This window comes from Equus caballus, chromosome 13 (assembly GCF_041296265.1).
Source record: "Equus caballus isolate H_3958 breed thoroughbred chromosome 13, TB-T2T, whole genome shotgun sequence".
NCBI classification, from domain to species: domain Eukaryota; kingdom Metazoa; phylum Chordata; class Mammalia; order Perissodactyla; family Equidae; genus Equus; species Equus caballus.
Window position 1 is genome coordinate 38,800,228 of NC_091696.1, and position 27,285 is coordinate 38,827,512.

General features: G+C 54.9%; 2 protein-coding genes across 23 annotated transcripts in view; one reads left to right on the top strand and one right to left on the bottom strand.

The window, feature by feature from the left end:
- Positions 1–349: 349 nt before the first annotated feature.
- Positions 350–22,510, top strand: GPRC5B (G protein-coupled receptor class C group 5 member B). Of its 4 annotated transcripts, none has more exons than XM_023616888.2 (4): positions 350–526; positions 9,627–10,640; positions 17,946–18,058; positions 19,360–22,510. In XM_023616888.2, exons 2-4 carry the CDS (start codon positions 9,635–9,637, stop codon positions 19,402–19,404), a joined length of 1,164 nt encoding a protein of 387 aa, XP_023472656.2. In that variant the 5' UTR covers positions 350–526; positions 9,627–9,634; the 3' UTR covers positions 19,405–22,510. The 4 variants fall into 4 exon arrangements, with proteins under 4 accessions (XP_023472656.2, XP_070087004.1, XP_070087005.1 ...); XM_070230903.1 differs by lacking the exon at positions 350–526 and adding an exon at positions 752–1,330; XM_070230904.1 differs by lacking the exon at positions 350–526 and adding an exon at positions 1,432–1,704.
- The window catches only part of IQCK (IQ motif containing K), a 118,156-nt gene continuing 113,085 nt past the window's right edge, over positions 22,215–27,285 (bottom strand). For 8 of the 19 annotated variants that reach the window (XR_011424314.1, XR_002799296.2, XR_011424315.1 and 5 more), the window contains 2 exons: positions 23,239–23,299; positions 22,215–22,345 (listed from right to left, as the gene is read on the bottom strand). Coding sequence is in view for 14 of the 19 variants with exons in the window: in XM_070230918.1 (XP_070087019.1) it covers positions 23,247–23,299 (53 nt within the window). In the remaining 5 variants the exon portion in view is untranslated. Of the gene's footprint in view, positions 22,744–23,238; positions 23,300–27,285 lie in introns of those variants that run through there. The other 11 variants (XM_070230921.1, XM_070230912.1, XM_023616232.2 and 8 more) reach the window with 3 other exon arrangements.

Genomic DNA, 27,285 nt, shown 5'->3' on the forward strand with positions numbered 1-27,285 from the left:
GTCTTGGGAAAAGTTCCTGTTTATGAAGCCACGTTGGAGAGTGTCCTGGGCTGGGGAAACCCCTGCGCTAGGACACTCGTAGGAGGATCCCTCTGTGCGTGTGTGTTCCTGCAAATGGATCAACCTGGGGATGTGGCCGGCGAGTCTGGACTGCTCACGGTCGCACTGTGGATGTGAGGGGAGTGTCCCCGAATTTGGGACGCTGGAGAGGGGTCGTCTCAGCCCTGTAAGCAAGGAGTTAGAGCGAGTCGGTGCGCGCTGTTGGCGCCTGGTTGGGCGTGCAGCAGACCCGGGCCGTGGCTCTGGGGGCGGGGCCGGGGGCGGGGCCGGGGGCGGGGTCAGGCGGCTGCAGCGGCGCGGACCCGGCCAGGGGGCGCCTCGCGCGGCAGCAGCTCGCGAGGGCTATGCAGTGAGGCCGGACGGCGGGCGGGCGCGCGCGCGGGGCGGGGGCCGCGGCCGCGCTGCAGAGATGTGACTCGGGCCGCCGGCCAGCGGGAGCGTCGGCGCTGCGGGGCCGCGGGGGTCGGTGAGTGCGGGCCGCGCGGATGGGGCGGAGGGCGCTGTGGGGACCCCAGAAAGTTTTCCCGCCGTAGACTTGGGAGGACTGGGGGGGGAGGGTGGTCTGCTTCTTGGGCTTTTCTAAGCCCCCCAAGGGGTTAGTCTGCTGGGGGAGATGGGGGATCCGGGTGGGGAAACCACAGTACGGCGGGAGGGGAGCCATGGAGGGCGGGGCGGTGACAGGGAATCGCTGGGGACCTTTGGGGGCGGGGGTACCCGGCCCAAGTGGAGATCCAAGTGTCTGACGAGGGTCTGGGGGCGACCACAGGTACAGGACAGCTAGGAGGAGTGCACGGGAGTCCAGCCGTGCCCGGGGGACTCGTCGTGCGAGGGGAGCCGCGGGCAGACCTGGGGCCGCGTGGCAAGCCCATGGGGGCCGAGGGAGCCGGGGGCACAAGGCCCGGGCTTTGGGGGTGAGCTGTCGCACCTGCCGCAGAGGCCGGGGGCCAAGCTCGCAGCCAGTCGTGGCTGCGCACTACGGGACGGGGGGGACACTGCGGGCGAAAGGAGGCAGAGCTGAGTCCTGGGGCGAGGCGACAAACGAGGGGCGGCTGCATACAATGGCGGGGGGCTTGGCGTTTCTGCTCCGACCAGGCTCGGGGTGAGGACTAGCCCTGTGGCGCGTCCCCTGTCCTTGGGGAACAGTGGCTCCCAGCCCCACACATCCCGGGATCCCTACCCCCGCAGCCGCCGTGGCCCCGGGGGAGCCGGTTAACCAGCCGGGGAGGAGGCACCGACCTTGCCAAGAGGACGGCCCCAGCGCAGTTCGCAGGTCCGTTCCCCGGCCCTTGCTCTGTCACACCCCTGCTTAGCCAACCCGCCCCCCCCCCCCCAACTTGTCCCCCGTTCGGTAAGGGGGCGGCTCCTTGGAGCGCGGACAAAGGCCCCTGGAGTGTGGCGGGCAGCGGCGTCCCCGTCTGGGGCCCCGGCCCACGCGCCACCTTGGCTGCCCCACTGCGCCAAGACGGGGGGCACCTGAGCAGAGCCCAGGAGGAGCGGGGGGTCCTCGCAAAGACAAGAGAAGTGGGGGAGGGACTTGGCACAAAAGCCTTGGAACTTCGGCCAAGGATCCTTGATTCCGAAGTTTCCCGGGTGGGGTGGGGGCTGTCGGAGGGTTCAGACTCGGAGTTAAACTGCATGCAAATGGTATGTAAATAGAATGCAAATGGGCATCTGTTGGTTGGGAGCCCTGCCCCAGGCCGGTTTTGCATCCAGCCTGTGGAGTGAACGCTTTGCTCTCTGTTCCCTGCGCGCTGCGTCTGAAAAGGGGTCAGCTGAGTGGGGAGGGGAAGGGGTGGAAGGGGGAAGGAGTCGCCATTCGGGACACAGGCGGCAAGACAAGCGGTCTGGTTAGAAAAAGAAGCTCAAAATCTTTATTGATTAATTGGTGATTGCAGTAAGTGTGCCAGCTGCAGAACTGGGTCTGGGGCGCCATAGTGTGTAAACTGCACAAGCCCCTGCTCTCAGGGCGTTGGGACGGTGGGTGAACAGACACTAAGTAAGGAAATAAATAGGAAGCAGACAGAACTTCAGATCGCAGTAAGGGCAGCTGGGAAAATAAAACAGGGCGTTGTAAAGAGAGTGACAGTGGTGCGTCCAGAGGGAAGACTGCTCTGGGTGTGACGCTGGAGTGGGAGCCCTGCAAGGTGGGGGGGCCGCCTGGGTAGATCTTGGGGGATACTGAGCCAGGCTGAGGGCCCTGCGAGTGCAGAGGCTCAGAAGTGGGAATGAGCCAGAGGGACTGAACAAAGGCCATTGTGGCTGGAGCTGTAGGCAGATGTGGGGGGCGGGGGGCGGGGATGGCAGGGACCAGCCAGATCATGATCTTTGGGGCCACAGAAAGGAGTTTAGGTTTTATTCTCCTTGGGCTAGTGAACCCTTGCAGGGTTTTGAGCGGGAAGCCACCGAAGCTGATTTTTAAAAGCTCCTCTGACCTCCGCAAGGAGACACGAGCAGCTCCCCTTTCCTTCTGCCCCTGGGGATGGCGCAGCGCGGGAGCCTCTGAGGGGCTCAGTCCTGCTGTGAGGACTGCTTTGAGCCTGGCCAGCCTGGTGAGCCCACTTGAGGGGTGACTCTGGTTTTAAAAACCACTCCCCACCTTTCGGCAGTTCTTGTCCACCACAAGCAGCCCCCACCAGAGCTCACTAAGCACTTCCACGCAGGGCTTCCTAAGGGGTTCTCAGTTAGTCACATTTTCTTCTCGGAATTACAGCCCGAGAGGCACCATCCACCCCGGAACGGGCAGCCAGGGATGCAATTTGCATTTAAATGATTGCTTTTATTTACAGGATTGGAGCTGCTTTGCATATTCATGGCTCCTGGAGCCTGTGTTCTGGCAACCCTGTTTACTAACCTAGGAGGGGTATTAATTCGAGGGCCTCCACGTAGGCTGGTGGTCCGGGCAGCCTTGGGAAATGAAGATTATGAGATGGTGTAACTTAGAAAAGAGACCAGAGGGTGAGGTTGTGGGTCTGGGAAAGAGTTTAACGTCAGGAAACCTTGTAACAGTTTCACCCAACTGGAGCAGGAAATGCACCGGCGGCTGTAACGGGGAGTGGGCCTGGACACAGTGTAACGCTGGGCGCGAGGGTGAGACGACTGGCCTCATCCTGGCCCTATGCCAGATAAGGGGGGGTCAAACTTGGATGCTGTGGAAAGGCCTGGGGGTCAAGAGTTGGGTGAAATGAGTTCTAGTCCCAGCTGGGCCTGTAAATTCCAGTGAGCCTCTGGCCAGCTTGCGTCTCGTCTCTACCTTCGTTTTCCCGAAAGGACAGTGGGAATCAGGATTGTCTTTTTAATAAGCAGGGACCCCGTGTTCCCCGTGTGCCAGGCCCCATGCTGAGTACTTCTCACCCCAGCCTGGTGAAGGCCGCACTGTCATTCATTATCTTCGTTTTACAGTCGACAAACTGAGGGTCAGAGAGGTTAAGTAATGCTCACTATCACGGAGTGATGTCTGGCTTCCCTCCCGCTGAGGTCTTCCCCTCTCCAGGAGACTGATGGCAGAGTAAGTTCGGTGCCAGGCGTTCATCAAGTACTGAAATATTAAATGTGCCTGGGACTCATAAAGCCCCCTCCCCACCTGCTCATGTCTTCTTTCCCTTCCATGCTCCAGCGCTCCCCCTTCTTGAGAGAAGGTGGTTCAAGATGCCGGCAATCTGCTGGGCCCTGGGAGGGGGCTGAGTGGCCTCCTTGGAGCCCTGCCGGCAGCAGCCGGGGCAAGGCAGGTCAGAACGGTGTGCTCCAGAGCAGGCTGGTATGTCTTGTGGCTCCTTTCTATGGGCGAGTGGGATGGTGGGGGTGCTGATTCTCAGGAGAATGGCTGGTGTCTGGTTTCTGGGTGTCCTGGCTCTGACTTCTCAACAGAGACATTGCTTTCATGGGGCCAGAGCCCCAGTCCCCCCCTGGAACACCACCTTCCCGCCAGGTCCCACTTAGAGCTCCTGCCGTGGGGATCAGGAGAGTTTGAGGGGTCCCAGGGCAGACCACCCCCAAAGGCATCTCCCCTTCCAGCCCCTCGGGGACCTCTTTGCTTGCTGTGTTGGGGGAGACAGGAAACCAGTGGTGGACAAACCCCTGGGTGAGCCCCCCCCCTTCCAGCCCCATCCATCCCCGTGGCAACTGCCCCTCGTGGAAAAGCAGAGTCAGAAAGGTTCATAACCTCAGAGGAGGGAGCATTTGCCAATCTTTTTATTTATTTAACAGACACTTCATATAAGTGCTTACCCATGTTAACTACTGTCCTAAAACCTAGTTATTAGTTATTTAAGTCCGCACAACAATGCCACACGATGGGTACTATTATCACCCCCATTTTGCAGAGGCGGAAACTGAGGGCAGAAGGGTTAAGTCAGCTGCTCAGGGTCCCAGGGGGCAAGCAAGTGGCCGGGCAGGACCTGAAGCTGGAAGGTCTCACTCTGAGAAACACGTCGTGTGGCCTCCGGGCAGGCGGCTGTCCTCCTCACGTGAGGAATCCTGCCTGCATTCTTGCCAGCCTCTGCAGGCCCCAGCTCGCCGTGGAGGGGCTGCTCCCCCCCTGCTGGCGGCTTCAGGCCCCTCTGTGGGGGGAAAGAGGGTTTGTGTGTGCTCCTCTGTGTGTGTGTGTGTGTGTGTGTGTGTGTGTGTGATGCAGTGTAGTTAAAAACCTCTGAATGAGTCACATTTCTGCGAGCCTGGCTGGCAGCAAAGGTAATTAGTATGTGAGCCGAGTCTTGCACATTCGTTCCCGTTTATTCGTTCCTCCTTCTGAGGAGCTGTGCGCCCCAGCCCACGGATTTGTTGCCGTATATTCAGCCCGTGCATATCAGCCTTGCCTGGAGGCTGACTGAAACCTCTCACCTGGTGCTGTTCCCCTGGGGTTCCTGGAGAGCTGCTCGGCTATCGGGAGTGGGGGCCCCGTGGCTGATGGCAGCAGGATGGGGTTTACCTGACATGAGTGCCACCTGCTTGTTCTTGGGCAGGGGCTGGAGGCGGAAGGTGCGGGGGCCCCGGGTCCTGGCTGCCCTGCTGCATGTGTGCGCACTTCTCAAACCTTGGTGGGCCCAAGCATCTGAGCACGCCTGGGGCTTGTGGTGGGGCCTGTTGAAACACGGGGCTGGCCCCACCCCCTGAGTCTCTGCATTTCTAACAGGCTCCCCGGCGATGGTGCTGCTATTGCCGGTCCGAGGATCAAATTTGACTTGAACCTCTCAGGCCCTCAGTTCCTTCCTCTGTAAGAGGCAGTGAGAACATCTGCCCTGCCGAGGTGACGTGACGGTGGGAGAGGAGACCCCATTTATCAATTCATTCATTCAGCAGCTGGGTCTTGGGCTCTGCCCACGTGCCTGGCACTGGGGAATGGGTACAGAACAAGACAGACAGGGCCTGGGCGTGGTGGTGTGGGGCGAACAGACTAAAAGAATAATAAAATCTTTGAAAACTGTGGCACATGCCGCAAAGATCAAAAGTGCTGGCAGAGAGCATAACGGGGCAGAGAGAGCCTACTGTAGAGAGCCTGGCCCAGCCAGGCTCACCAGGTGACATTTCTAGAGCCCTGCCTGGAGTAAGAGCCCAGTAACAATGGTACAATTGTTTGCTTCCTGGCTCCACCGCTTCTCACTGGGTGACCTTGGACAAGCCGGCCGACCTCCCTGTTTCATTTCCTGTAAAATGGAGATAGTACTTGTGCCTGCCTCATAGTGTTGGCGTGCAGATTGTAAGGCGTTACTAGACGTGGCGTGCACGGACGAGGGCCTGGCGCACAGAACGCGCTTAAGAGTTAACAGTTACTGTCGTCGTCACTGTGGCAGTGGTGGAAAGCTGCGGGGCAATTTTGAATCCCCCAGAAATCCTAGATGCGCTGGGCTCAGCTTCATTCTGTGAGGCCATGAGCAGCCCTCCTCCCGGTGGCCGTGGACTTTGTTCTGTAGAATAGCAGCTGTCACCTCATGGGCATCCTTAGCAATGATAATGACCCACTGGAGGCAACTGGACACTACTAAAGTCCCTGGCTGCCTAGATGGTAGGTAGGGAGGACTTCCTGGAAGAAGGGGGCCACCTGATGTGGGAGGAATAACAGAACTTCTTTGTTGTCAAGTAACAAAAACCCAGTTCAAACTGGCTTAATCCAAGACTGGGAAGTTACCTGGCTGCTGGAACTGCAGAGACTAGGGTATCCAGCTTCAGGCATAGCTGGATCCAGCCGTTCAGTGTATTAGGACCCTGGTCTCTGGGTCAGCTTTACTCAAACAGGTTCTGTCCCTGTGATGTAAATATGTCCTCTCCAGCTCCAGACCTATATCCGTTTAGCTCATTAACCCCAATCAAGAGAGAAGATCTCTTTCCAGTTAATTCTAGCAAATATCCTCAGGCTGATTCTCATGGGTCTGGTCAGGGCCATGTGCCTGTCCAGGAACCAATTGGTGTGGCCAAAGGGTGGGATAAATGCTCTGACTGGCCAGGCCTGGGTCGGGAGCTAGGGCAGAGATGGCTCTCCAAAGGGAAACCAGGAACCCTTGTCAGAAATGGGAGATACGGGCTGGGCAACCAAAACAACAGCTGTCCCGAGAAGAGGGTGGCACCCTCAGGAATGAAGGCAGAAAGCAAGAGTGTATCCACCTCCCGTGTCAGAAAGGAGTGGGAGCCCGCGATCTGGACCGCGGCCAGAAGCTTGGTCGCCATCTTGATGTTTTCATCATCCCCGTTGGTTTCCTGTTGTGGTTCGAAGGCCAGTCAGGAAGGAGGAGGAGCTGGGAAACCGAGTCCCAATTGGTAGCCAGGCCTGAAGAGAGGAGATCCCCCCAAGAGAGAGAGTGGAGGCGGCTGAAGAAGGGCATGTTCTTGAAGGAAGGGACGTAGGGCGCAGGCCTGAGGCTGGCAGGCCTGGCTGGTGTCCTGGCCTCTTCTCCAGGAGCCCTGTCCCCACGTGCATAAAGCAGGCTCTCTCACCCTCAGCGCCATTGATGTTGGGGTGGGGTGATTCTCTTTTGTGGGGCTGTCCTGTGCACTGTAGGATGTTTAGCAGCATCCCTGGCCTGTCCCCACTAGATACCAGTTGTGACAACCAAAAATGTCCCTAGACATGGCCAGATGTCCCCTGGGGTCAAAGTCACCCCTGGTTGAGAACCACTGGCCTGGGGGGTCTAGGGGTGAGCTGGCGAGAGGGTTGGTGGTCAAGACTCCAGAAGCACATTCCTACCCGTCATCCTCCCAGCCTCCCGGGGGCTGAGCTGGGCCGCTGTGTGACCTAGAGAGGCTGCGTGGGGTGTGTCCTGTGGTTCCTTGCTGAGAAATCTCTTAATCCCCTTCGCCATTGATGAGAAATCTGAGGGAAACCCAACACAGGCCCCTCCACCGTGTGGAGGGGCTGATGGCATTTTATCCCGACACATCTGGTTCTTAAATTTTCCTTCCCAGTGTGCTTACGGGACCTTGTGAGAAGCAGCCCGGGTGAGGACAGTATTTTTTCCAGAGGGTGGGACAGAGGGATATGCCAGTGGGTATACAGCACAAGTTATGTCAACAAGCATGTTAAAATTTCAGGACATAAGTATTTCAATGTGTCACATTTTCTTTTAAACTCAAGTTGATTTCAAGGGCTGGGTGAGTCAGTTATGTAAATAACTGCCTGGGGGGCGTGCAGACAAGGCACAAATAGCTGAGGTGGCGCTCCAGTGCCTGGCGTAGCAGGGCCACGGATACTGGCTGGACCTCGGGCCCCATTGCCTTAATTCGCCTCAGTGGGATGCTGGCATGCTTGTTTAAGAAGCATCTCTCGCCAGAAGGCCTTCCGGTCCATGCCTGCCTTCTCTCATCTATAGGCAAAGGAGACGATCCTTAGCGCACCAGGCTCCTTCTCGTTCAGCAGCATCAATAATTTATCCCAGTCGATGGCCTCACGGCCAAGGCAGGATCGGAGCTGAACCCGGGATGCAGAAAGGAGCAGAAAGAGAGGCGGTCGATACCGCATTTACTTACAGAAGCCCCAGGGACGGACAGAGCTGCCTGGAGGTGGCTATTTACAGCCCCACGTGAGGGTGGAGCTAAGGCCGCGAGTCTGGCTTGAGATGCCTGGCAAGGGGCATGAGAGCAAAGCCGTGCAGCCCGGGGCTTTCTGAAGGCTGGGCCCGCTTCAAGAGCAAGGAGCTGATGGCACTGGGGTCGAGGAAAGGGTCCTGGCAAATGAGAGTCTCATTCGTTCGGTACTTACTAAGCATCTACTTTGTGCCAGCGCCGTGTGCCAGTGCTGGAGTGTGCACCAGTGGTGCTCATCGTGATGATGTTGCCACCCAGAGGACATCTGTCAGTGTGTAAAGATCTTTTGGGTTGTCACAGTTGGGGGAGGGGGTGTGCTTCCGGCATCCAGTGGGTCGAGGCCGGGGATGCCGCTAAACATCCTACAATGCACAGGACGGCCCCACCACACAGAATGGCCAGGCCCCCAGTGTCAGTAATTCCGAGGTTGAGGAACCCTGGTCTACACTGATGAACAAGACAGACAGTGTCCCTATTCTCCTGCAGCTGCTGGAGAAAGACGGGAAGGGAAGAGAGGCGGAAGGGACGGGAGAAACAGTCAACGGGCAGAAAAAACGACAGATGCGATGAGAACTAAGAAAGAAAGAGACAGGAGGCTCTGGTGGAGAGGAAATGGGGTGTGACCTTGGCCAAGGTCTGAGTCGATGACACTGGAGCTGAGACCAGCGGGGGAGGAGCGGTTTTCCATGCAAGGGGCTGGGGGCGTGTGTCCACAGAGGGAGCCGGAGGGACAAGAGGAGATCCGGGTCAGCCCATCCCCGTGGCTGCTGCACAGGGTCCGGCGTGCGTGGGGGCCAGTGTGCTGAGAGAATCCTGCGGCGTCCCCGGGAGAGGGGGACTGGCAGGGAAGAGGATGGATTCTTGCGAGACCTGTGGAATAGGAGGTGGGATGCGTGACGGGAGGGAGAAAGGGCAGGACCGGGAGACCGTTCATTTTGGATTTACCACGTTTGAGATGCGGGGGTGCTTCTCGGAGCTGGGAGGTGCGACCTTGGGCCAGTGTCCTAAGCTCCTCGAGACCCTGTTTTGTCACCAGTGTGAGGCCTGGACGTCGTGAGGGCATGGCCTGGAGTGGGCGATCGGTGACTCTTCGCTGTTACCAGTGCGAGACCAACAGGAGTAATGCGTGCCATTCTCTCGGCTCAGGGCTTGGCCATGGCTGTCTCTTGAAAGTTTCACTTCATTCTCTTAATTTTGGAGAGGTCAGACATGGCACAGAATGTAAAATTTCAAAGAGTACAAAGGAGTGTACACAGAGAGAGCGTGTCTCCCTCCCACCCTGTCCTCCAGCCGCTAGTGATGATGATTCATGGCTGTTCGCTGGGCCCGGCCAAGGGCGCAGGTGGGAGCCAGAATACCCCCAGTGAGGGGCTGTGCTGCCTGGAGAAAGGGGCGCCTCTTCCTGACGTGTCCCCAGATGCCATACGGGCCAGCAGGTTCGAAATGAGGTGGGTCTTAAAGAAGTCAGGAGAGTGGGAGTCTTACAATGAATTGATCTTTTTTCCCCCCACCCATCTCCCCTGTCCCCTGCTTTTCTGGAACTCTCATGGTGTCAGAGAGAAAGATGAGAGCCCACCAGGTGCTCACTTTCCTCCTGCTCTTCGTGATCGCCTCTGGGGCCTCTGAGAACGCCAGCACATCCCGAGGCTGCGGGTTGGACCTCCTCCCTCAGTACGTGTCCCTGTGCGACCTGGACACCATCTGGGGCATCGTGGTGGAGGCGGTGGCTGGGGCCGGCGCCTTGATCACGCTACTCCTGATGCTCATCCTGCTGGTGCGGCTGCCCTTCATCAAGGACAAGGAGAAGAAGGATCCCGTGGGCCTCCACTTCCTCTTCCTCCTGGGGACCCTGGGCCTCTTCGGGCTGACATTTGCCTTCATCATCCGGGAGGATGAGACTATCTGCTCGGTGCGCCGGTTCCTCTGGGGCGTCCTCTTTGCACTCTGCTTCTCCTGCCTGCTGAGCCAGGCGTGGCGCGTGCGGAGGCTGGTGCGCCACGGCAAGAGCCCATCGGGCTGGCAGCTGGTGGGCGTGGCGCTGTGCCTGATGCTGGTGCAGGTCATCATCGCCATTGAGTGGCTGGTGCTGACTGTGCTGCGTGACGCGAAGCCGGCCTGCGCCTACGAGCCCATGGACTTCGTGATGGCCCTCATCTACGACATGGTACTGCTGGTGGCCACCCTGGGACTGGCCCTCTTCACGCTGTGCGGCAAGTTCAAGAAGTGGAAGCAGAATGGGGCGTGCATCCTGGTCACGGCCTTCCTCTCTGTGCTCATCTGGGTGGCCTGGATGACCATGTACCTCTTCGGCAACGCCGAGCTGCGGCAGGCAGACACCTGGGGCGACCCCACCCTGGCCATCACGCTGGTGGCCAGCGGCTGGGTCTTCGTCATCTTCCACGCCATCCCGGAGATCCACTGTGCCATCCTGCCGGCCCCGCAGGAGAACACGCCCAACTACTTTGACACGTCGCAGCCAAGGATGCGGGAGACCGCCTTCGAGGAGGACGTGCAGCTGCCGCGGACCTACATGGAGAACAAGGCCTTCTCGATGGATGAACACAACGCGGGTAAGTGGTTGCCGGCCCGCTGGGCTAGGCTTTGGGGCCATTTGTCCCAAAAAGGACTCTCTTCCTTCTCTCGGGTGGGATGGGTGGTCCCAGAGGCAGTCCTGGCAGATCAGAGCCCATCTGTGTTGACCCCCCGTGCTGAAACTGGCCCAGAGATGGATTTTGATTTAGCATTTTTTCCTATCAATTGCCAACTACTTTAATGTAAAAATCCACGTTTCTGGCTTCTTCTGAAAAGTCGAATCTGGCAATGCTGGGCTACCCTTCCCACCTGGCAGCAATAGTCTAGAGCTGGCTGGAAAGCCCTGCCTGTTACCCCTCACCGAGTTATGGCTACCCCTTTAGATGGGGATCCACTTTCTCTTTACCACACTCCCCACCACTCCCTATTGCACCCTGAGTCAGCCACTGTAACATATTCACATGAATTCCCTGGCTCCCTGGAAGTGTTTGAGTTTGCATCCCAGGTGCTAGATGGATGCAGTAGGTGGTGAGAGCCAATGCTTGGGTCCCCTCCCTACATCTGTCACCAGGAGTATATGAATTTGGGCCCTGGAGTCAGACATCTGGGTTCAGATCCTGCCTCTGCTACTTCTAGATGTGTGGCTTTGAGCAAATCGCTTCACCTCTCTGAGCCTGTTCTTCTCCTCTGTAAAACAGAAATAATGAGAGAACGTGCGCATGGGGCTGTTGTGAGGAGTCGCATCCCGAGGCCCCCACGGGCCCCGGCATGTTGGGGAGAGTCTCGGTTGGGTTGCCTGAAAGCAGAGCCTGACACTTGGGTGCAGGGTGGTCCCTCCAAGGGAGAGGGCAGGGAGACTGAGGGCAGAAGGCCGACAAACGCCAAAACAGGAGCATCGATGAGCCGGTCACCGCGGGGGCGGCTAGGGCTCAGTCTGGCCAGGGGCCCGTGCGGAATGAGCCCCACAATTGATCCTCGAAGGACGGGAGGCTGAGGCATCTGTCCCTCCCTGTCACCAACGTCCCCCATGATTCCAGTCAGCGGGCTGACCGTGTGCCATTGGCTCCGAGGCAGAAAAGCAGAGATGCAGTGGGCACTTGAGGTCGAGGTTGTGCGGGTGCCCATGCCTGTGCCACCACTGTGGCGGGATCCACAGGCGAACCCGGAGGAGGCAGCATGGACCCCGGAGCCCCTACTGCAGATGCGCGAGAAGTGTCTACTGCAGATGCACGAGAAGTGTCTCTTAGCATCATTCCTTGCAGTGAGTCAGCCGGGTTCCCAGCACTGGAGAGCAAATAAAATTGCCTTTTCTCAGGTGCCTGAAGACTTATCAGGGGCTTCGAGAATAATAACAACAACAATGATAATAGTGGCAGCAGCAGCAGTAATTATTACCCGTATGGTCACTGTTTACTGAGCCCTAATTGTGTGCCGGGCGCTATTCTGAGTCCTTAACCTCATTATTCCTCTAAGAGGACACACGGCTGGGAGGTGGCCCACTCCACACGGTCACGGTCCCCTTTGCAGTGACACGCCCCCCAGGCAGCGCTCACTGGCTGGTCATACCCCAAAGTCAGCCTTGCTGGGTTGGGGGCCGAGGCCCAGGGCGCAGCCTCCCTGGCCCCTGCAGGCGGGGACGCACACTCAGCCGTCAGAACCCTCACAGCCGCCCACCATCCTCTCCCCACCTGATGAGCCCAGCTTCCTCCGCACCCCACTCCTGGCCAGACCCGCAGGAGGGGACGCCGGGGGCCCCGCCTGTCATCGGAAGTCCCAGCGTGGCCTTGGTCAGAGCTGGTCCCTTCTTACTGGAAAGCCCCAGGCCAGGAAGTGCCTGTTTGTGGAGAGGATGGGCAGGGATGACGTCAGCTTGGGTGGGGCTGTCTCTCCCTTTGCCAGGAGAAGATGGGGGTCCGGAGGGGGACTGTCCCTGGGAGCCCCGAGGGCCCTCCAGGGGATGTGTGAGCAGAGGCCGGGAGCCTGGCCAGTTCCCGGGGTCCTGGTGGAGCCAGCTCTTCCCCGGCTCCTCCGGGAGAGGTTCTCCCTATCTGAGACCCAGGGACTCCCCTGGACCTCAAAGGTAGCGAGAACTGCTGAAATGATGCAAATTTTTGTACATTCATTGGGCAATCGGTCTATTGCTTTGTCAGATTCAGAGCCGTCTGTGACCCCAGAAGGTTAAGGACCAGTGTTGTTGAACCTGATAGCCTAGGTTCCTCGCAATGAAGTGGATGCTTGCACTACCTGAGTATTGGGGTCTGCAGAAGTAAGGCGGCTAACACGGGTGCCTACCACGGACCGGGTACCATTCTGAGCATTTTAATGGCTAATCTCATTTAATCCCTACAATCCCAACAAGGTACACTTTGCAGACAGGAAACTGAGGCACAGAGAGGCTAAGTGACTTGCCCAAAAGGCAGAGGCAGGGTTGGAACCCAGGCGGGCTGGCTCCTGGGCCCCCAGGCTGGACCACTCTGCCACAGAATGACTCTGCTCCTCTTAAAGCACTTCTGTGTCCCTCGTCGCACCGACGTGTCAGGACAGCTGTGCACATTGAGAAGACAGGGCTTATCCATCCCATTTCACAGAGCAGGAAACAGGTCCAGCGGTGTCAGGCAGTTCGTTCAGGCTCACGCTCTAAGGGCACAGCAGGGCACTGGGGGAAGTCGCTTTTCTGAATCCCATTACATGCGTCATTTCTTGCAAAAATGCAGCCAGCCCTGCCTACCCATGTAAGACCCAGAGATCTCAGGGATCTGGGACCCAGGGCGGCGCCGGCCAGACCAGGGCTGGCCCCAGGGGCATGGGTGCCCAGAGCTGCCCACACCCCATCTCCTTCATGCTCTGACACAGTCCAAAGCCAAGTAAATGTCTTTCACTCCCCCCGTTTCTTTTCCAAAACAAAAATAACTTTATTATCCCTTTCTGATGGTAAAGAATCAACAACAATCATGCAGAAGTTTCAGCGAGTAAAAATAATAAAAACTGCTCCAAATCCCACTGCCCAAAGGCAGCTGCTGCCCACTGCTCCCATCTTGCCAGACGTCTCTCAATGAGCACAGTCTCCCTCCATCCCTCTCTCTCTCTCTCTCTCTCTCTCTCTCTCTCTCTCACACACACACACACACACACACACACACACATGCGCGCACGCGGCCGGACCATAGAGCCCCTCTTAACCTGGCCGCTCGTTAGAATCACTGGGCAGCTCACAAAAGTGACGAGTGCTGCCCCCTTGTTCTGATTCAGGCTCTTGGGCTGGGTGGTGTTTAAGCCCTCCACGTGACTCTGAGATGTGACCAGGCGGACAGCACTGGCCGCAGTGAGGTCCTGCCGCAAGCTCGCTTCAATCCATATGATGTCACGGACGGGGCCCCTCCAGGTCGGGACCGCAGAGCTGTGGGATCCTGTGTGTGATGCACAGCTGTCCATCAGGCTCCTTGGGTTTCTTTTCTCATCTTCAGCTGGTGGACATTCTGCTTGTTTCTGGCTTTCCACATAAGTAACGCTGCAATGAACATTCTTACCCACACATCTTTGTGCCCCTCCTCAGTTAACTCCTTGCAAAAAAACCTCCCAGACGTGCATCAAAGCGTCTGCGCCTTTAAATCTTCATATATACTGAAAAAAATCTTAATATATTCTGCCAGATGCCCCTCCCCAAGGTGGACTAATTTACTGTCCCCCGTTATACTTGTCTCACAGTCATATGAGAGCCCCGTTTCCCCACCTCTTCCCCAACCTTGGATGTTGCCAGACCCTTTTTTTCATGGCCCTGTTTGGCAGCATCCCAAATGTTTATCACCAGAATTCACATGGGACCAGGCAGGGGGTGCCCTGGGCAGAGCCTCTTCCCACAGGAAGCTCACGTAGGCTGAACCGGAGTCTGGCTGGGATCGCCTTGGTTCTAGAAGCCTTTGCTTTGTCGGCTGGGGAACGCTGCGCACACCTCCTTGCCACGACGAGGACAGCTGTTGTCACGTTTGGTGCCGGCCTCAGCCAGCTTGGATCTTAGGGAGCCAGGGCCCGTGGGGGCCTTGCCCGGGAGCTGCAGGTGACCATGGTCCCCTTGCGTTGTAGCCCGCCAGCCCTTCAGGCTCTCTTCCCCTGAGAGTCCGTCCCTGCCGTCTGCAGGGGATGCGCAGGGCATTCCCCGGGCCAGCCTGAGGCTCAGCCAAGCCCCGCAGCTCCGCTCCTGTATTTCCTTCCCCTGAGTGAGACCCCAGAAAGATACAGCTTGCTCAGCCTCCTGCCTGTTAATCAGTGTCAACAAGGCATGAGGTATGTGACAAAGATGAAAATACACTGAAGGATGTGGCGCCTCAGATCACATCTTGGAAAGCGTTAACAGGGCACTTTAAATGCTCACCTTTCAAAGGAGCAATAAAGAAAAGTGTTCTTTCTTCTCTTTGGGGATTTGGGCTCTCTGATCTCATGAGGGCCAAGGGCTATTTCAGTGTTGACCCTGAGCTTCCCAGTGGAAGGCCCTGAGTCAGCTTTGGGGGCAGGGCCAGTCTCGCCTCACTTGCAGTCTAGACGGGAGAAGGCTGGCAGTCAACCTATGAACTTTGATTCCTGTGGGGACCCCTTACAGGTGAGCCCTGCTTGCCTGTCATAGCTGACCCAGGTCAGAGTGGGGTGTTAGTTGGGATTCCTAAAGTTGCAAGTAATAAAAAAATCTGATTTGAATTGGCTTAAGCAAAAAAAGAAGAAAAAAAAACCCAAACAACAACAAAAATAATGTACTGCGGATCAGGCTTCAGGAATAGTTAGATCCAGGAAGCTCAAGTGATGACTAGATTTGGTCTGTCTCCATCTCTTGGTTCTGTTAGCATCATGGTAGCCAACAGCTCTAGGCTTACACAGAGTCCCAGTAGAAACGAGGAACATGTCCCAGGATGCCAGAACAAAAATCCCAGAGTTAGCTCTGATTGGACCTCATTGCCCGTCCCTGAACCAATCTGTGTGGCTGGAGAAATGGGTCGCCCTGACTGGCCAGGCTGAAATCACATGCCTGCCTGGAGGCCAGGGGAGACAGCAGCTGTAGCCAACACTCGGGCCTAGAATGTGGGAGGGATGTTTACCAGACGAGGACCACAAATAACCACCACGGAGACGGGCACTCGGGCCGAGACACCCCTAGATGGGCTTTGGAGCCGAGCCTTTGTTTCTTAGCCGGATTCCCCTGCCACAGCTGGCTGGTCTCTGCGCTGTTAGGAGAGCTGCGCTGCGCTCTCTTCAAGCAGATGTGGGCTAGGGCAAGGGACGCGATTCCTCCACGGGCCGTCTCCCCTGTCCCCAGGGCTGCTGCCCAGCTCCCTCTTCTCTGTGTCCCTGGAGAGACAGCTCCTCACCCAGCCTGAGGGCCTGGAGACGCTAACGCAAAAGAGGTTTTCCATAAGCCTATCTCGGAACACGCGTTTCCTGCCCTGCCTCAGTTTCTTTGGTCCAGTCTGGGCTGAGCTGCCCCTAATGTCACTTAAATTCAAATTGCTTCTCAATAACTAAGTGTGAGGGTTAAAGACACAGCATTTGGAGCCAGTATAGTGTGATGGTTAAGAACACCGATTCTCTGCCTGGGTTCGAATGCTAGGTCTGCCACTTACAGCTGTGTGACCTTGGGCAAGTCAATTAATCTCTCTGTGCCCCATGTAAAGTGGAATAATAAAAGTACCTATTATGCTATGAAAATTAAATGAGTTAATGTATATCAAGTACTTTTCCCTGTGCCTGGCTCCTGGTTGGCACTCTTTGGAGGTTAACCATATTACTAAAGTGATTTCTAGTCCCTACTCCAAGTAATCTATAAAAATCCTAACCTCTCTTGTTACTTTTTAGCCAGAAAAATGACTTCCTTTGAGGAAGACTTAAGTTAGGCTTTTCTTAGTAAAGCAAGATACGTGCCTTCAATGAGAAAGAAGATAATGAGGATGCCATCTCATAATTGAGGCGGACTTTTGTTTTTTTGTAGGACTTCTACCATATTATTTTTTAATAGACTGGGTTTTTTTGGTTTTGTTTTGGTTTGGTTTTTGGCGAGGAAGATTGGCCCTGACCTAACTTCTGTGCCCATCTTCCTCTATTTTGTATATGGGATGCCGCCACAGCGTGGCTTGACGAGCGGTGTGTAGGTCTGCACCCAGGATCCAAATCCATGAACCCCAGGCCATGGAAGTGGAGTGTGTGAACTTAACCACTACACCACCAGGCTGGCCCCAAAAGACTGCTTTTTAGAGCAATTTCAGATTTACAGAAAAATTGAGCAGGAGATACAGGGAGTTCCCGCATGTCCCCTACCCTGGCTTCTGCTACTATTAACAGCCTGCTGCAGTTACATTGTTTACAGCTGATGAATCAACACTCATACACGATCACCAACTAAAGTCACAGTTGACATTTTGGAGGTGACCCTGTGTGTGTACGTTCTCTGGGTTTGGACGAATGCATGACGTCATGTAGCCACCACAGTGGTGTCGCACAGAATAGTTTCACTGCCCTAGAGCCCCACTCATTCACCACCACCGCCCGGCCCCGGGCCACCACTGTTCTTTTTACTGTCCCCATCATTCTGCCTTTTCCAGAAGGTTATATTTGGATTCCTACAGCCTGTAGCTCCTACAGGCTGGCTTCTCTCACTTTAGCATACATATAAATGCGCTGAAGTTCCCTCCATGTCTTTTTTGTGTAATTTGGTTTTTTTCTTCACAAAAAAAAAGGCAATTTTGTTCCCTAAAAGTACACAGCAATAAGAAACACCGTTTTCCCACCTGATGTGTTTTGCCATCTTTGCTTCAGATCTCCCTTTTTTTTCCTGTTTAGAAAGAACCCTGCCCAGGGGTGCGAGTCCCTCTGTTCTCTTCCTGTCGCTTTCCCACCGAGGCGACTTCTGTCGTGTGCTCGGTGTCCGGGTTCCCAGGGCTGCCCACCCCTGCGTGTCCAGACACAGTGCCGCGAGTGTGCTGTGAACTTGACGTGAATGGCCTTCTCCAGTGAGGAGGCCTGTGTCAGAGGGGACCCTCGGAGGATGAGAGGTGTTTCCTCGTCACCCGGGGCCTGCAGGGGCTGGGGGGCGGGTGGAGGCTCTACTCTGGGTCCCCCCGCCCTCCAGAGCAGCTTGCATCCTGGGTTCTGCAGCCTCCCCAACCCCACTGAGATGGGTCAGGCTCCAAGAGACCCAGAGAACAAAGCCCCTTTGTGACTTTTGTTTGGAATATCGGGCTTGTGACAAAGGGGAGGAGTTGGGGGGCGGGGGGGCCTGGAGCATGGCGTTGATGCAGGGGAAGAAAACAAAATTGTGTGGTTTTTCTTTGGCGGCGCGCTGCCTCTCCCTCCCTCCCTCCCAGCTCTCCGCACAGCAGGATTTCGCAATGGCAGCTTGGGAAGCAGACCCAGTGCGCCCTTTAGAAGCAACGTGTACCAGCCGACCGAGATGGCCGTTGTGCTCAACGGCGGGACCGTAAGTATCAGGAGGTGATGTTTCGGCAGGATGCCCGCAGCTGTGAGGGTCGGGGGGCAGCTTCACGGGGGACACCTGTGCTCTGTGGAGGCTGCTTACGGGGCCTGCGAAGACGGCGGCTAAGTCGACCCCCTTACGGCTAGGATGCATGCACTGCTTCCATTTTTCTTCTTTCCCTCTCTAGCCCCCTCTCCACTCACAGAAGATCCACCTATACTTAGCCATCTGTAGATTCGTTTCAAACAGTCCCTATTTCTTGGGGCTCTTGTCCTTAAGGAATTCTCTGGCTTCCATTATACAGAAGGTGCCCCCTCCCTCTCCCTGGGGGGAACTTTCAGGAAACCCCCACAATTATGAAGCCCTGGCAGATTTTGCTGACACCCCGCCTAGCTTAGCCTCTTGCCCCCGTTCCCCTCTCTCTGTGCCCCAGCTGGGTACCGCGTCCCCCACCCCCGCTCCTTCAGAGATGTCTTAAGAAATCGCAGTGATTGTCATTTCTCTCCCACGAAACACAAAACCAGGTTTACTATCTGATGCCAAACAGACTTTCAGCAGAACTGTCATCCTTTACGCTTTGCCTCCGTGGAATGACATCATTTTGTTTCTCCAGCAATCCAGAGACACACTCTCATCCCCACATTTAATTTCCAGACATAGCTACATGCTTCTTTCAGAAACAGCGCCCGGGCCAGTTTACACGTGTAAATTGGATCTCCATTCTTTATATCATGTGCCAATTCCATAACTCAACTTGAGTGTTTTTGGTTTTTTTTTTTTAATCTAAGTCAGGGATGGTCCTTGCTCTCTGGAGGGGTTTTGGTTCCCCGGCCTTTCGCAGGTGTGCTGGGCACTGGTTTGGAACAGGCTCAAAGACAGACAGACTCACAGATTTGCCTTCTGAGGACCCCCTGCCATCCATTGGGCTGTTTTACTGTGGGACGCCCAGAAAAGGCCACCCTGCCAGCATAACCGTACAACTGTGGTTAGAAAGCGGGCCCCTCGGTCGTTCTTAGGTCCCCCTTGTCCCTTTAAGGCCAGTGCGCTTAAAAACACTCTGGACTCAGAAAGCGAAGTGGGTTTCTGCGTAAGGAAACACATCCATTCGGGGAACCCCATGACAGGAAAGGGGAGACAGCCTTTCCAAGAGCGGAGCAGCGTCACACGGTGGCTGCTGCTTTTCTGGGAATGACTCGGCCCCTTAGGACAAAGCAGGGTGACTGGTCTTTGGCACGTTGTTAACGAGTTGGTTTCTGACGTTGACTTTGCAAAGCCGAGTTCTTAGTGTGTTATCCTTTTTCCAGATCCCAACGGCTCCGCCAAGTTACACTGGAAGACACCTCTGGTGAAAGACTTTAAGTTCCAGAGAGTGCGACTCTCTCTTCCAGATTGTGTTCCCTGGCTGGGTCTGTCTTGAGGGAGAAGTCAGTAACCGCAGCCGCACGAGGCCGCCTCACAGCCAGGAGACTTGGAAATCCTAGACCAGGGGATTTCGTGTAAATGTGAACACTGCTGAACCGAAAGGCTAACACCGACTGCCCTCCCCTCCCCCGCCACACACACACACACACGTGCACACGTAATGCCAAACCAACCTCAACCCCGCAAACTAAAGCAAAGCTAATTGCAAATAGTATTAGGCTCACTGGGAAATGTGGCTGGAAGACTGTTTCATCCTCTGGGGGTAGAACAGAACCAAATTCACGGCTGGTGGGCAAGGTGTTGGTTGATGGGGAGGTCCCCGCACCACCACCCCCCCAGCAAGGGCTGGACCCCGGCTGGCCTCTTGGAGATGACCGTGTCTTTGAGGAGGACTGATGGGGACTCTTCAGCCGGCCTGCCTGTTGGTTCGCACATTTCAGGGGGGTCTGGAGCAGTTCAGGAGGTTGTGGGTGTGATTCTGAGGCGAGGGCCCCTGGCATGTGCCAAAGAAGAGAAGGCTCTCTGGGGGTTAAGTGACCATCCCACTGGAAAGTGCTGTGGCGGCTCCGGCAGGAAGGGAGCCTGCCTCCCTCCCTGGGCGAGCCACAGCGCTGGTCCTCCCTCCCTCACCCGGCCCTCCTGCCCTGACCGGCACTCCTCCAGCCCTTTCCCAGTTGTATTCCCGTGTTCATTTCAGAAGCTCGAATGGGGCCACCAGCTTAAAGCCCCCAGGATGGCGGGCCAGAAGGCAGGCGCCACAGCAGACTTTTCCCGATGCTGTCACGTGGCAGGGCGTCCCCGGGGTGCCCCCTCCATGGAGAGCTGATACTGATGCCTGGCATGCAGTGGGTTCTTGGGTCTCTTACATTGATGTAGTGAGAGTTCCAGGGTGGGGGAAGAACCCGCCAGGGTTTCTTGCTGCTTTTAGAGGGTGTGGGGCACATTTTTGTCTTGGTTTTCCGCAAGTTCCATGAAAATGGTTCTCTTCAAAGCCCATCGTTTTGTCATGGTTTCCATCTGTCCTAAGCCAGTCATTCCTTTCTTATTTGGCATTTCGAGCATCTCTGCCATGAAAAGCCCGTGTTCTCTGCACTGTTTGGCCAGGATAATCGCTAGCAATGATTCGAGGCAAAGAGTTTTAACCTGACGGCATGGAATGTATAAATGAGGGTGGGTCCTTCTGCATATATTCTAATCATTATATTGCTTCTTTCTATAAAACAACCCATAAGCCTTTAACCTTTAAAGAAAATGAAAAAGGTTAGTGTTTGGGGGGGAAACTGACCTCTTCATAAGCCAATATGTGTGAGCTGAGTATGTTTTAATAAACCTTCTGATTTTTCTCAAGGCCCTAGTCTCTGCTGCGTCCCGTCCTCACCCCCGCCACCGCTCCCGGCCCCTCCTTGCAGAGCACTGGGGTAAACGAGGCCAATCTGGCCATCCCTGGGTGGCCCTCCTTCGAGTTTTCCTTCTGGCTCGCGCATTTCCTTGTTACCAGCATGGGGAAGAGACAGCATGGCCGAGAATGCCGCCCCTCCCTGACCTTCCGGAAGCCACCCCGCCCCTGCCCAGAGCATGTGCTTGCTTCTAGAGTCAGATTCCAGTCCTCTGTGAGGAGTGTCATGGGGTGGACTGGTAACTTGGAGTGGGGGGTGGGGTGCAGCTAGGACCTGGGGTGGGGGTGGAGCGGTTGCATGCAGACCTAGAATTCTGTAAATACAGAAATCTCCCAAGGCCTTGGTCCAGTCCGGTGACAAACGACAGCATTACACGTTCTCATGCCAGGAGATGGCTGCTCACCCCCGCTCTCTGGAGTCCTTTGGAGCTCTCTGATCCATCAGTGACTTGGGCTGCAGGAGCCCCCCCCTTTGCAGGAGGGAGCGATGTGCCCGATCGGTTTCTCTCTAAGTTCTTGGTGGTCCAAGCCCGTGAAGTGAGCAGTGAGCACGGCGTAACTGGCTACAAGTGAAAGTCACGTTTCACCACCCTAAAGATGGATCCCACTCTGCGCCATGGGAGGCCTCACTTAGCGCGACCTTTCTTGCTGCTTTTCTTTTCAAATCTCTGACACATTATCACGCTTCTGGGTTTTGTTTTATTTTGGCTTTAAGGTCAGGAGTGGGCTGAACGCCCTCCTAATGGGGATGGAGGTGGGGCATGAGGGGAGAGCGCAGAGAACTATTATTTTTCTAATGATGTCACCTGAAGGGTACAGAGACACATCTTTGCCAAGAGACTGTGGCAGCCAGCTGCCCCCACGGAGCCAAGTTTAAATACAAAATTAAATGGCACCTCTGCTTAAGATCTGTTTATGTCAACAAGACTTGTTGAGGGAAAATGACCTGGAAGAGCATCTGTGATCAAAATAATTGTAAGCACAAATCTTCCCGTGTCTGGTTATTAAAATCACCTTGGGACTATAACAGCCACTCTTGTCCCCCCTTTTAATAGAGAATGGTCATTCTATCCTGGATTTCTTCACCGGAGGTGGAGGGTGGGGAGCGAAGGAATCAGCTCGGAGAATTGACAAACTGGCAAGTTCTACGTGTCCCAAGGGTTTTGGATTCGGTGGTTAGAGACTGGGATCAGTGCGTTGAGCACAGATCCTCGGGGCCCCTGGACAGGCGGAAACTTGGGGTGGTCTTGGGTAGGCAAGGCTGAATTGAACCCCAAACTGAAAGGGCGCATTGTGGCTTTTATAATCCAGTGAAGCAATGATTATACCAGCTTACAGGAGTTCTCAGCAGGTGCTTTTTATTAATTGATAAAGAGCTAAGGCTCGTTTTTGATAGATAATATATATTTATTAAATGTATTAATGTGCGTTTTATAATGGACCTTTATCCTCCCCTGGCTGACTGTTGCATACTTATAAAAAAAAATCGTTAAAGAAATTTCCAGACAATCAGTGTGTACCATAAATGACTGTAAATAAATATTACAAACTTAAAACGTTGTAAAGCATGGGCAGATAGGTTTTATTTTCCAAATGCTGTTCTTAACACAAAAATAAAGGCTTTACTATTTACTTAAGAGGTGTCGGAGCTCGTCAAAACAACCCAGTACAGTTACTCGGCTTTCGGATCTGCCCAGAGGCTAAGTCTGTGGCATTTCGACGGGAGAGTCCTGATTAACAGCAAACCATAGAACAAATGAGGGTAATAAGTCAGTTCACTCGTAAAATGAGGAACTTTCTATAAAACTTTGGGGTCTGAACAACAAAAAATCCTTTGTCTGTTCTTGTTCTCTGTGTTTATGTGTCTCGTCTCGTTGGGTTTGCAATAAAAGTTAAGGGCCAGTCTCCTTTGGAAATGATCACAGGCAATAACGTCTTTTTTATGAAAAGAGCGTTCACCAGATAAACTTAAAACCCACTGCCGCGGTTTGGGGCTTTGATTGAAATATGATCTTTGCAAAGGTGACCAAAAGAGGGAAACCGGTAGCCAGAGAGCGTTTCAGCTTCTCTTGGCGCTGGAGTTCGTGTACATTTTAACGCTGGCTGGTGTCTAAGAACGCTCCCGAGGCACTGAAGAAATATGTGGAGGAAAGAATGAAGTTGGGGGCTAATGCAGAAAGTCAAGACTAGTACTTTCTTACGATAAACTATTTGCACTAAAGCACCTTCGCCACAAATCGTCTTGTGCGGGACAGGTTCTGTATTCACATGCACCAAATCTAGTCGTGAGAGAAATCAGTAGAGCAAGCGTATTTGGGACATTTTCCTCGCGCGGCGTCACTGGAGCTCAGAAAGGAAAGGATACAACAGTAGTTAAGGTGGGGCCTTAGCTGCAGCCTCCTCCTCGTCCTCCATTTTGCATTTCACTGCAAAGACATGAAAGAGAAAGTCAGGAGAGGTTTATGCACCTGGACAGGCTGGCCATTTGGAAATCGAACACTGGGATGGGTGAGGAGGTCAGTTCCACCGGAAGCCACCGAGCGGCCACTCTGGTCTGGCCCCACGGATCCAGCAGAGAAGAACAGGGGCGCCCCTGTGCCCAAGGGCAGCACCTGAAGTTTCAATCCTGCTTCCCGTAATGCTCGGGGTCATTCTCAGTTCAGTTCAGAAGAAGGTCACAAGTGTGCTCTGCAGGTCGGGGCCCTGAAGGAAGGAAGCTGTACCAAGATGATGACAGACCGCAGGCTCTCGGCTCAGCCCCGTCTGTCACCACTGCCCCCGTTCCCTCCACCCCCCCCAAATTAAAAACTCAGGATAACACTGGGGTCAACACAAGGTCAGAAGAGAATCTTTTCTAGTCTTTCATGGTCTGGACAAGAATGTGATCTGGGTGGTTTCCTGAGTCAGCCAAACAGGAAAGCCAGCTGAACACAGAGCACGGCACTATTTGTTAGGGAAATTGTCCCAATAGATAAAAGCTCCATCCCCAAAAATATGGAATCCCGGACCCATGCGGGGGGGGGGGCACTTTTGGAAAGACCCTCTTTTCTGATAAGTCTTTGCTGCTGCTCTCCAGGTGCTTGCCGGGGACGTTAATGCCTGAAGGGACACCCTGAGCGAGGGCGCGCTGGGTTGTTGGCGGGGAGCAGTGGTCCAGGAGGAAGGGTGTGGGGTTGTTACCAAGTAGGGCAGAGGTTTCAGTCCCGCCTGCCCTCGGTCCTGACCTCCCAGAGACTCAGGGCACACCTTGTCCGACCCAAGCAGGGGTGAGGCGTGGACCCCGTCGCATGCAGAGCGGTGGGCCCAAGGCTTTTAGCAGCACAGCTGGCCCAGCAGTCTCCAGGACGGGGCCACACGAAGGCCTTCCAGGGGCTCGAGGTGGTGGCTTACTCCGGGAAAGTCCGTTTCCACACCTGCCACACGCAGACTCGCAGTCCCTGGCTTCCCTTCCTGCCTCGCCCCACCCTGGCGTTGCCCTGGTGCCAAGGTCCCAGGGGCCAAACGAGGAGGCAATTTGAAATGCTGGCGTCCCCAGAGTCGTCTTTACATTCTATGCCTAATAACTATCAATTCATAATGTATTTATTTGACTCTGAACTAATAATCACATTAATAACAAATATTTTTAATACTTGAAGACTGCGGTCATGGGAAAATTAAAGAATTTTTTTCAATGTACGTACCCTGGTTTGTTCCATATATATGGAAGCTACGTGAGGAGCCACAGCGAAGACCCTATCGATGACGACGGTGAATGATCCTTCATAGCTGAGGATGCTCCACACCTCAGGAGATGCTCTCCCAATCCCAATATCCCACAGATCCATGACGGGATCCAGGATGTGAGTGTTTAGCAACTGACTGGGGGTGGCGGAGTCCTGAGCAGTAGCATTTGCCAATTCCATGGCTGAGGTCAAGCCACGAGCCTGACAACATAATACAGAGTTGGGAAAGGCGTACACAACCAGACGGAGCAGCTGGGCACACGGCTGCTCCGGATCCCCACGGGAGGGATGCCGGGAAACCTCAGTGCGAGATGTTGTCCAGGTGTGGTTGGGGGGCCAGCAACGTTTGCATCTACAGAATCCGAATCCAGAAACTGAGGAGTGGAGACCAGCCATCCGTGTTTTTAACAAGCCTTCCAGGTGTTTCTGATGGACACTAGTTCAAGATTGAGCTCCACTGACCACTGGTTCTCTGCCCAGCTGCACTTGAGAAGCTCCTGGGCAGCTTCTGAAGCCTGTAGTTGCCAGGCTCTCACCCCAGACATTCTGATGGAGTTGGCCTGAGCCTCAGGCATCGGTATTCATTCAAAGCTCCCATGTATTGCTAAGGTTCAGCCAGGGTTGAGAACCCCAAACCATTCTCAAAGGTTGGAGTCCCTTTAAAGAAACATGACCATAAAGACCCTCAGAGCAGTTCAGAGGAGTCTCAATGTCTCAAAATTTAAGCCATTTGAATGGCATTCTCTCCAGCCCACAATCGGCAGACAGATACGGGAGGCTCCTAGTATGGAGGGAAGGAGGGACTGGCCGAGGAGTTCCCAGCCCTTGGGTTTTCTTCAGTTCCTCAGCCCGCCTGCCTTTGTGCCAGGATTTTAACCAATTCCTGTCCACGCCTTGCTAACCTCTCTGACCTGCCCCTACACTTTGACCTTGCTTAGGATAAAGCCCTTTTTAGCTCTCAGATGATTACATCATGATCCTGGGGGAGGGGAGTGGTAAGGGGTGCTGGGGTGGCTCCTAATTGGAGAGTCCAGGTACTACCTCGAGCCCATGGACTGGAAATGAAGGCAGATGTTGAGCCTCATGGTGGGATCCCCAGGGGGGCTTTGAACAGTCCCAGGGCCTGGCCTGCTGGCCCATCAAGTCAGAATCTCTGGAGCGGGGAAATGTCCATCGGTGCAACCATGCTGGAAAACCGGCACTCTCAGGGGACACTGCACACGGTCCCTACAATGCAGCCTTTCCACTCCTGTGTCCCTCCCTGGAGAAACCCTTGCACACACATACTGCATGACATGAGTGAGGATGCTCATGATAGCAGAAAACTGGAAGCGACCACATGTCCCTCAACAGCTGACTGGATAAGTAAATCGGGATCTACTGGAACAGTGAGTGTACAGCGGCGAACGCAAATGAAGCAGCGACACGTGTCGGCTTGGATTAATTTACCAACGTTGGGGGGAAGGCGCAAGGCACAGAATGATGTGTATAGTGTGGTTCTGATTATAGCAAATCTAAATGTTGAGGGGTGCATAGAAAGGTGAGCTCTACAAAAAAGAAACGGAAAGATTGTCACAAAAGTTTGGGTCAGCGGCTTCATGGGGTGGAGGGGCTTTAAAAGTGTTGACAGTGTTCAATTTCCTCACCAGGATGGTGGTTATGTGAGTGTCTGTTCTGTATGTGTATTTCACCTCCCCAAAAAGGGTAAAAAAGAAATAAAGGTGGTAGTATATTACTTGAAATTACAAAGGCAACCCATAAAGGAATGGGAAAGAGCAATTGAACTGTTTTGGGAGGGTGGGGGTGGGATGAAGTGAGCTAATCCTCATCTGCCACAGCAGGAAAGCAGGCGCTCGTGTCTAAAATCTTATCCAAGTGTTAGAGATACAGGAGTAACACCCAGAGACAGCTAGGAGTTCGCAGAGGGTGCGGCACGAGACGGCAATGCTGCTCGCCCGGCCTCCTTTCAGCCTGTATCTCCCTTTAACCGTGGGGACCATGGCCAGGATTACTTCGCCAGAAATCAAGAAACAGGCAGTCTTTCCTTAGTGGTTTTCCTCGTGGTCTAAGCAGAACAGAGGCGCGAGGGATGGAGGGAGCGAGGGAGGACGCAGCCAGGGAGAAGCAGGCAGGGATGCTTGAGTGAAAGAACCCGGGTCCACCTTAGTTTACAGGCATCATTGTGGTTGGCTTCCAACACCAAAAGACAGATGCCTCCGTGCCCCTGCGTCGTCCTTGTCCCCCTTGGCAGGCTGGTGCGCAGCCAGTTCCGGAAGGGCTGGAGAGTGGAAAATCCCGGAGAGACGCGCCAGCCCTTCAGCTTCAGTTTAAGACCCTGCATACTAATTAGACTTGCTCAGTCTCCTCCTCCTGGTCGCCCTCATCCTCTCCTGCTCCAGTCTGACAAGGTGAGAATGCCAGGCGATTAGAGAAGCTGCCTAAGGCTTGAGACAGAGGGAGGAAATTCAGGGACCGCGGGGTCATCCAGCCAATCATTCGGTGTTGCCCAGACGTGGCCTCAGCATGAAGATCACCTGGGGCAAAAATACAGATTCCTGGGCCCGCTCCAGACCTTTGGAATCAGGATCTCCAGGGGCGAGACCTGGGAATCAGCATCCCCCGACTTGTGTGCTTTGAGTGATCCCTTTGATGCCGAGTTCCGGAACAAGTGCTGCCTCACTCAGCCA

Coding starts and splice junctions, on each gene's coding strand:
- GPRC5B (XM_023616888.2), top strand. CDS start 9,635: ATGAGAGCCCACCAGGTGCTCACTTTCCTCCTGCTCTTCGTGATCGCC. Junction 10,641..17,945: donor GATGGATGAACACAACGCGG/GTAAGTGGTTGC, acceptor CCTCCCTCCCAG/CTCTCCGCACAGCAGGATTT. Junction 18,059..19,359: donor TTGTGCTCAACGGCGGGACC/GTAAGTATCAGG, acceptor TCCTTTTTCCAG/ATCCCAACGGCTCCGCCAAG.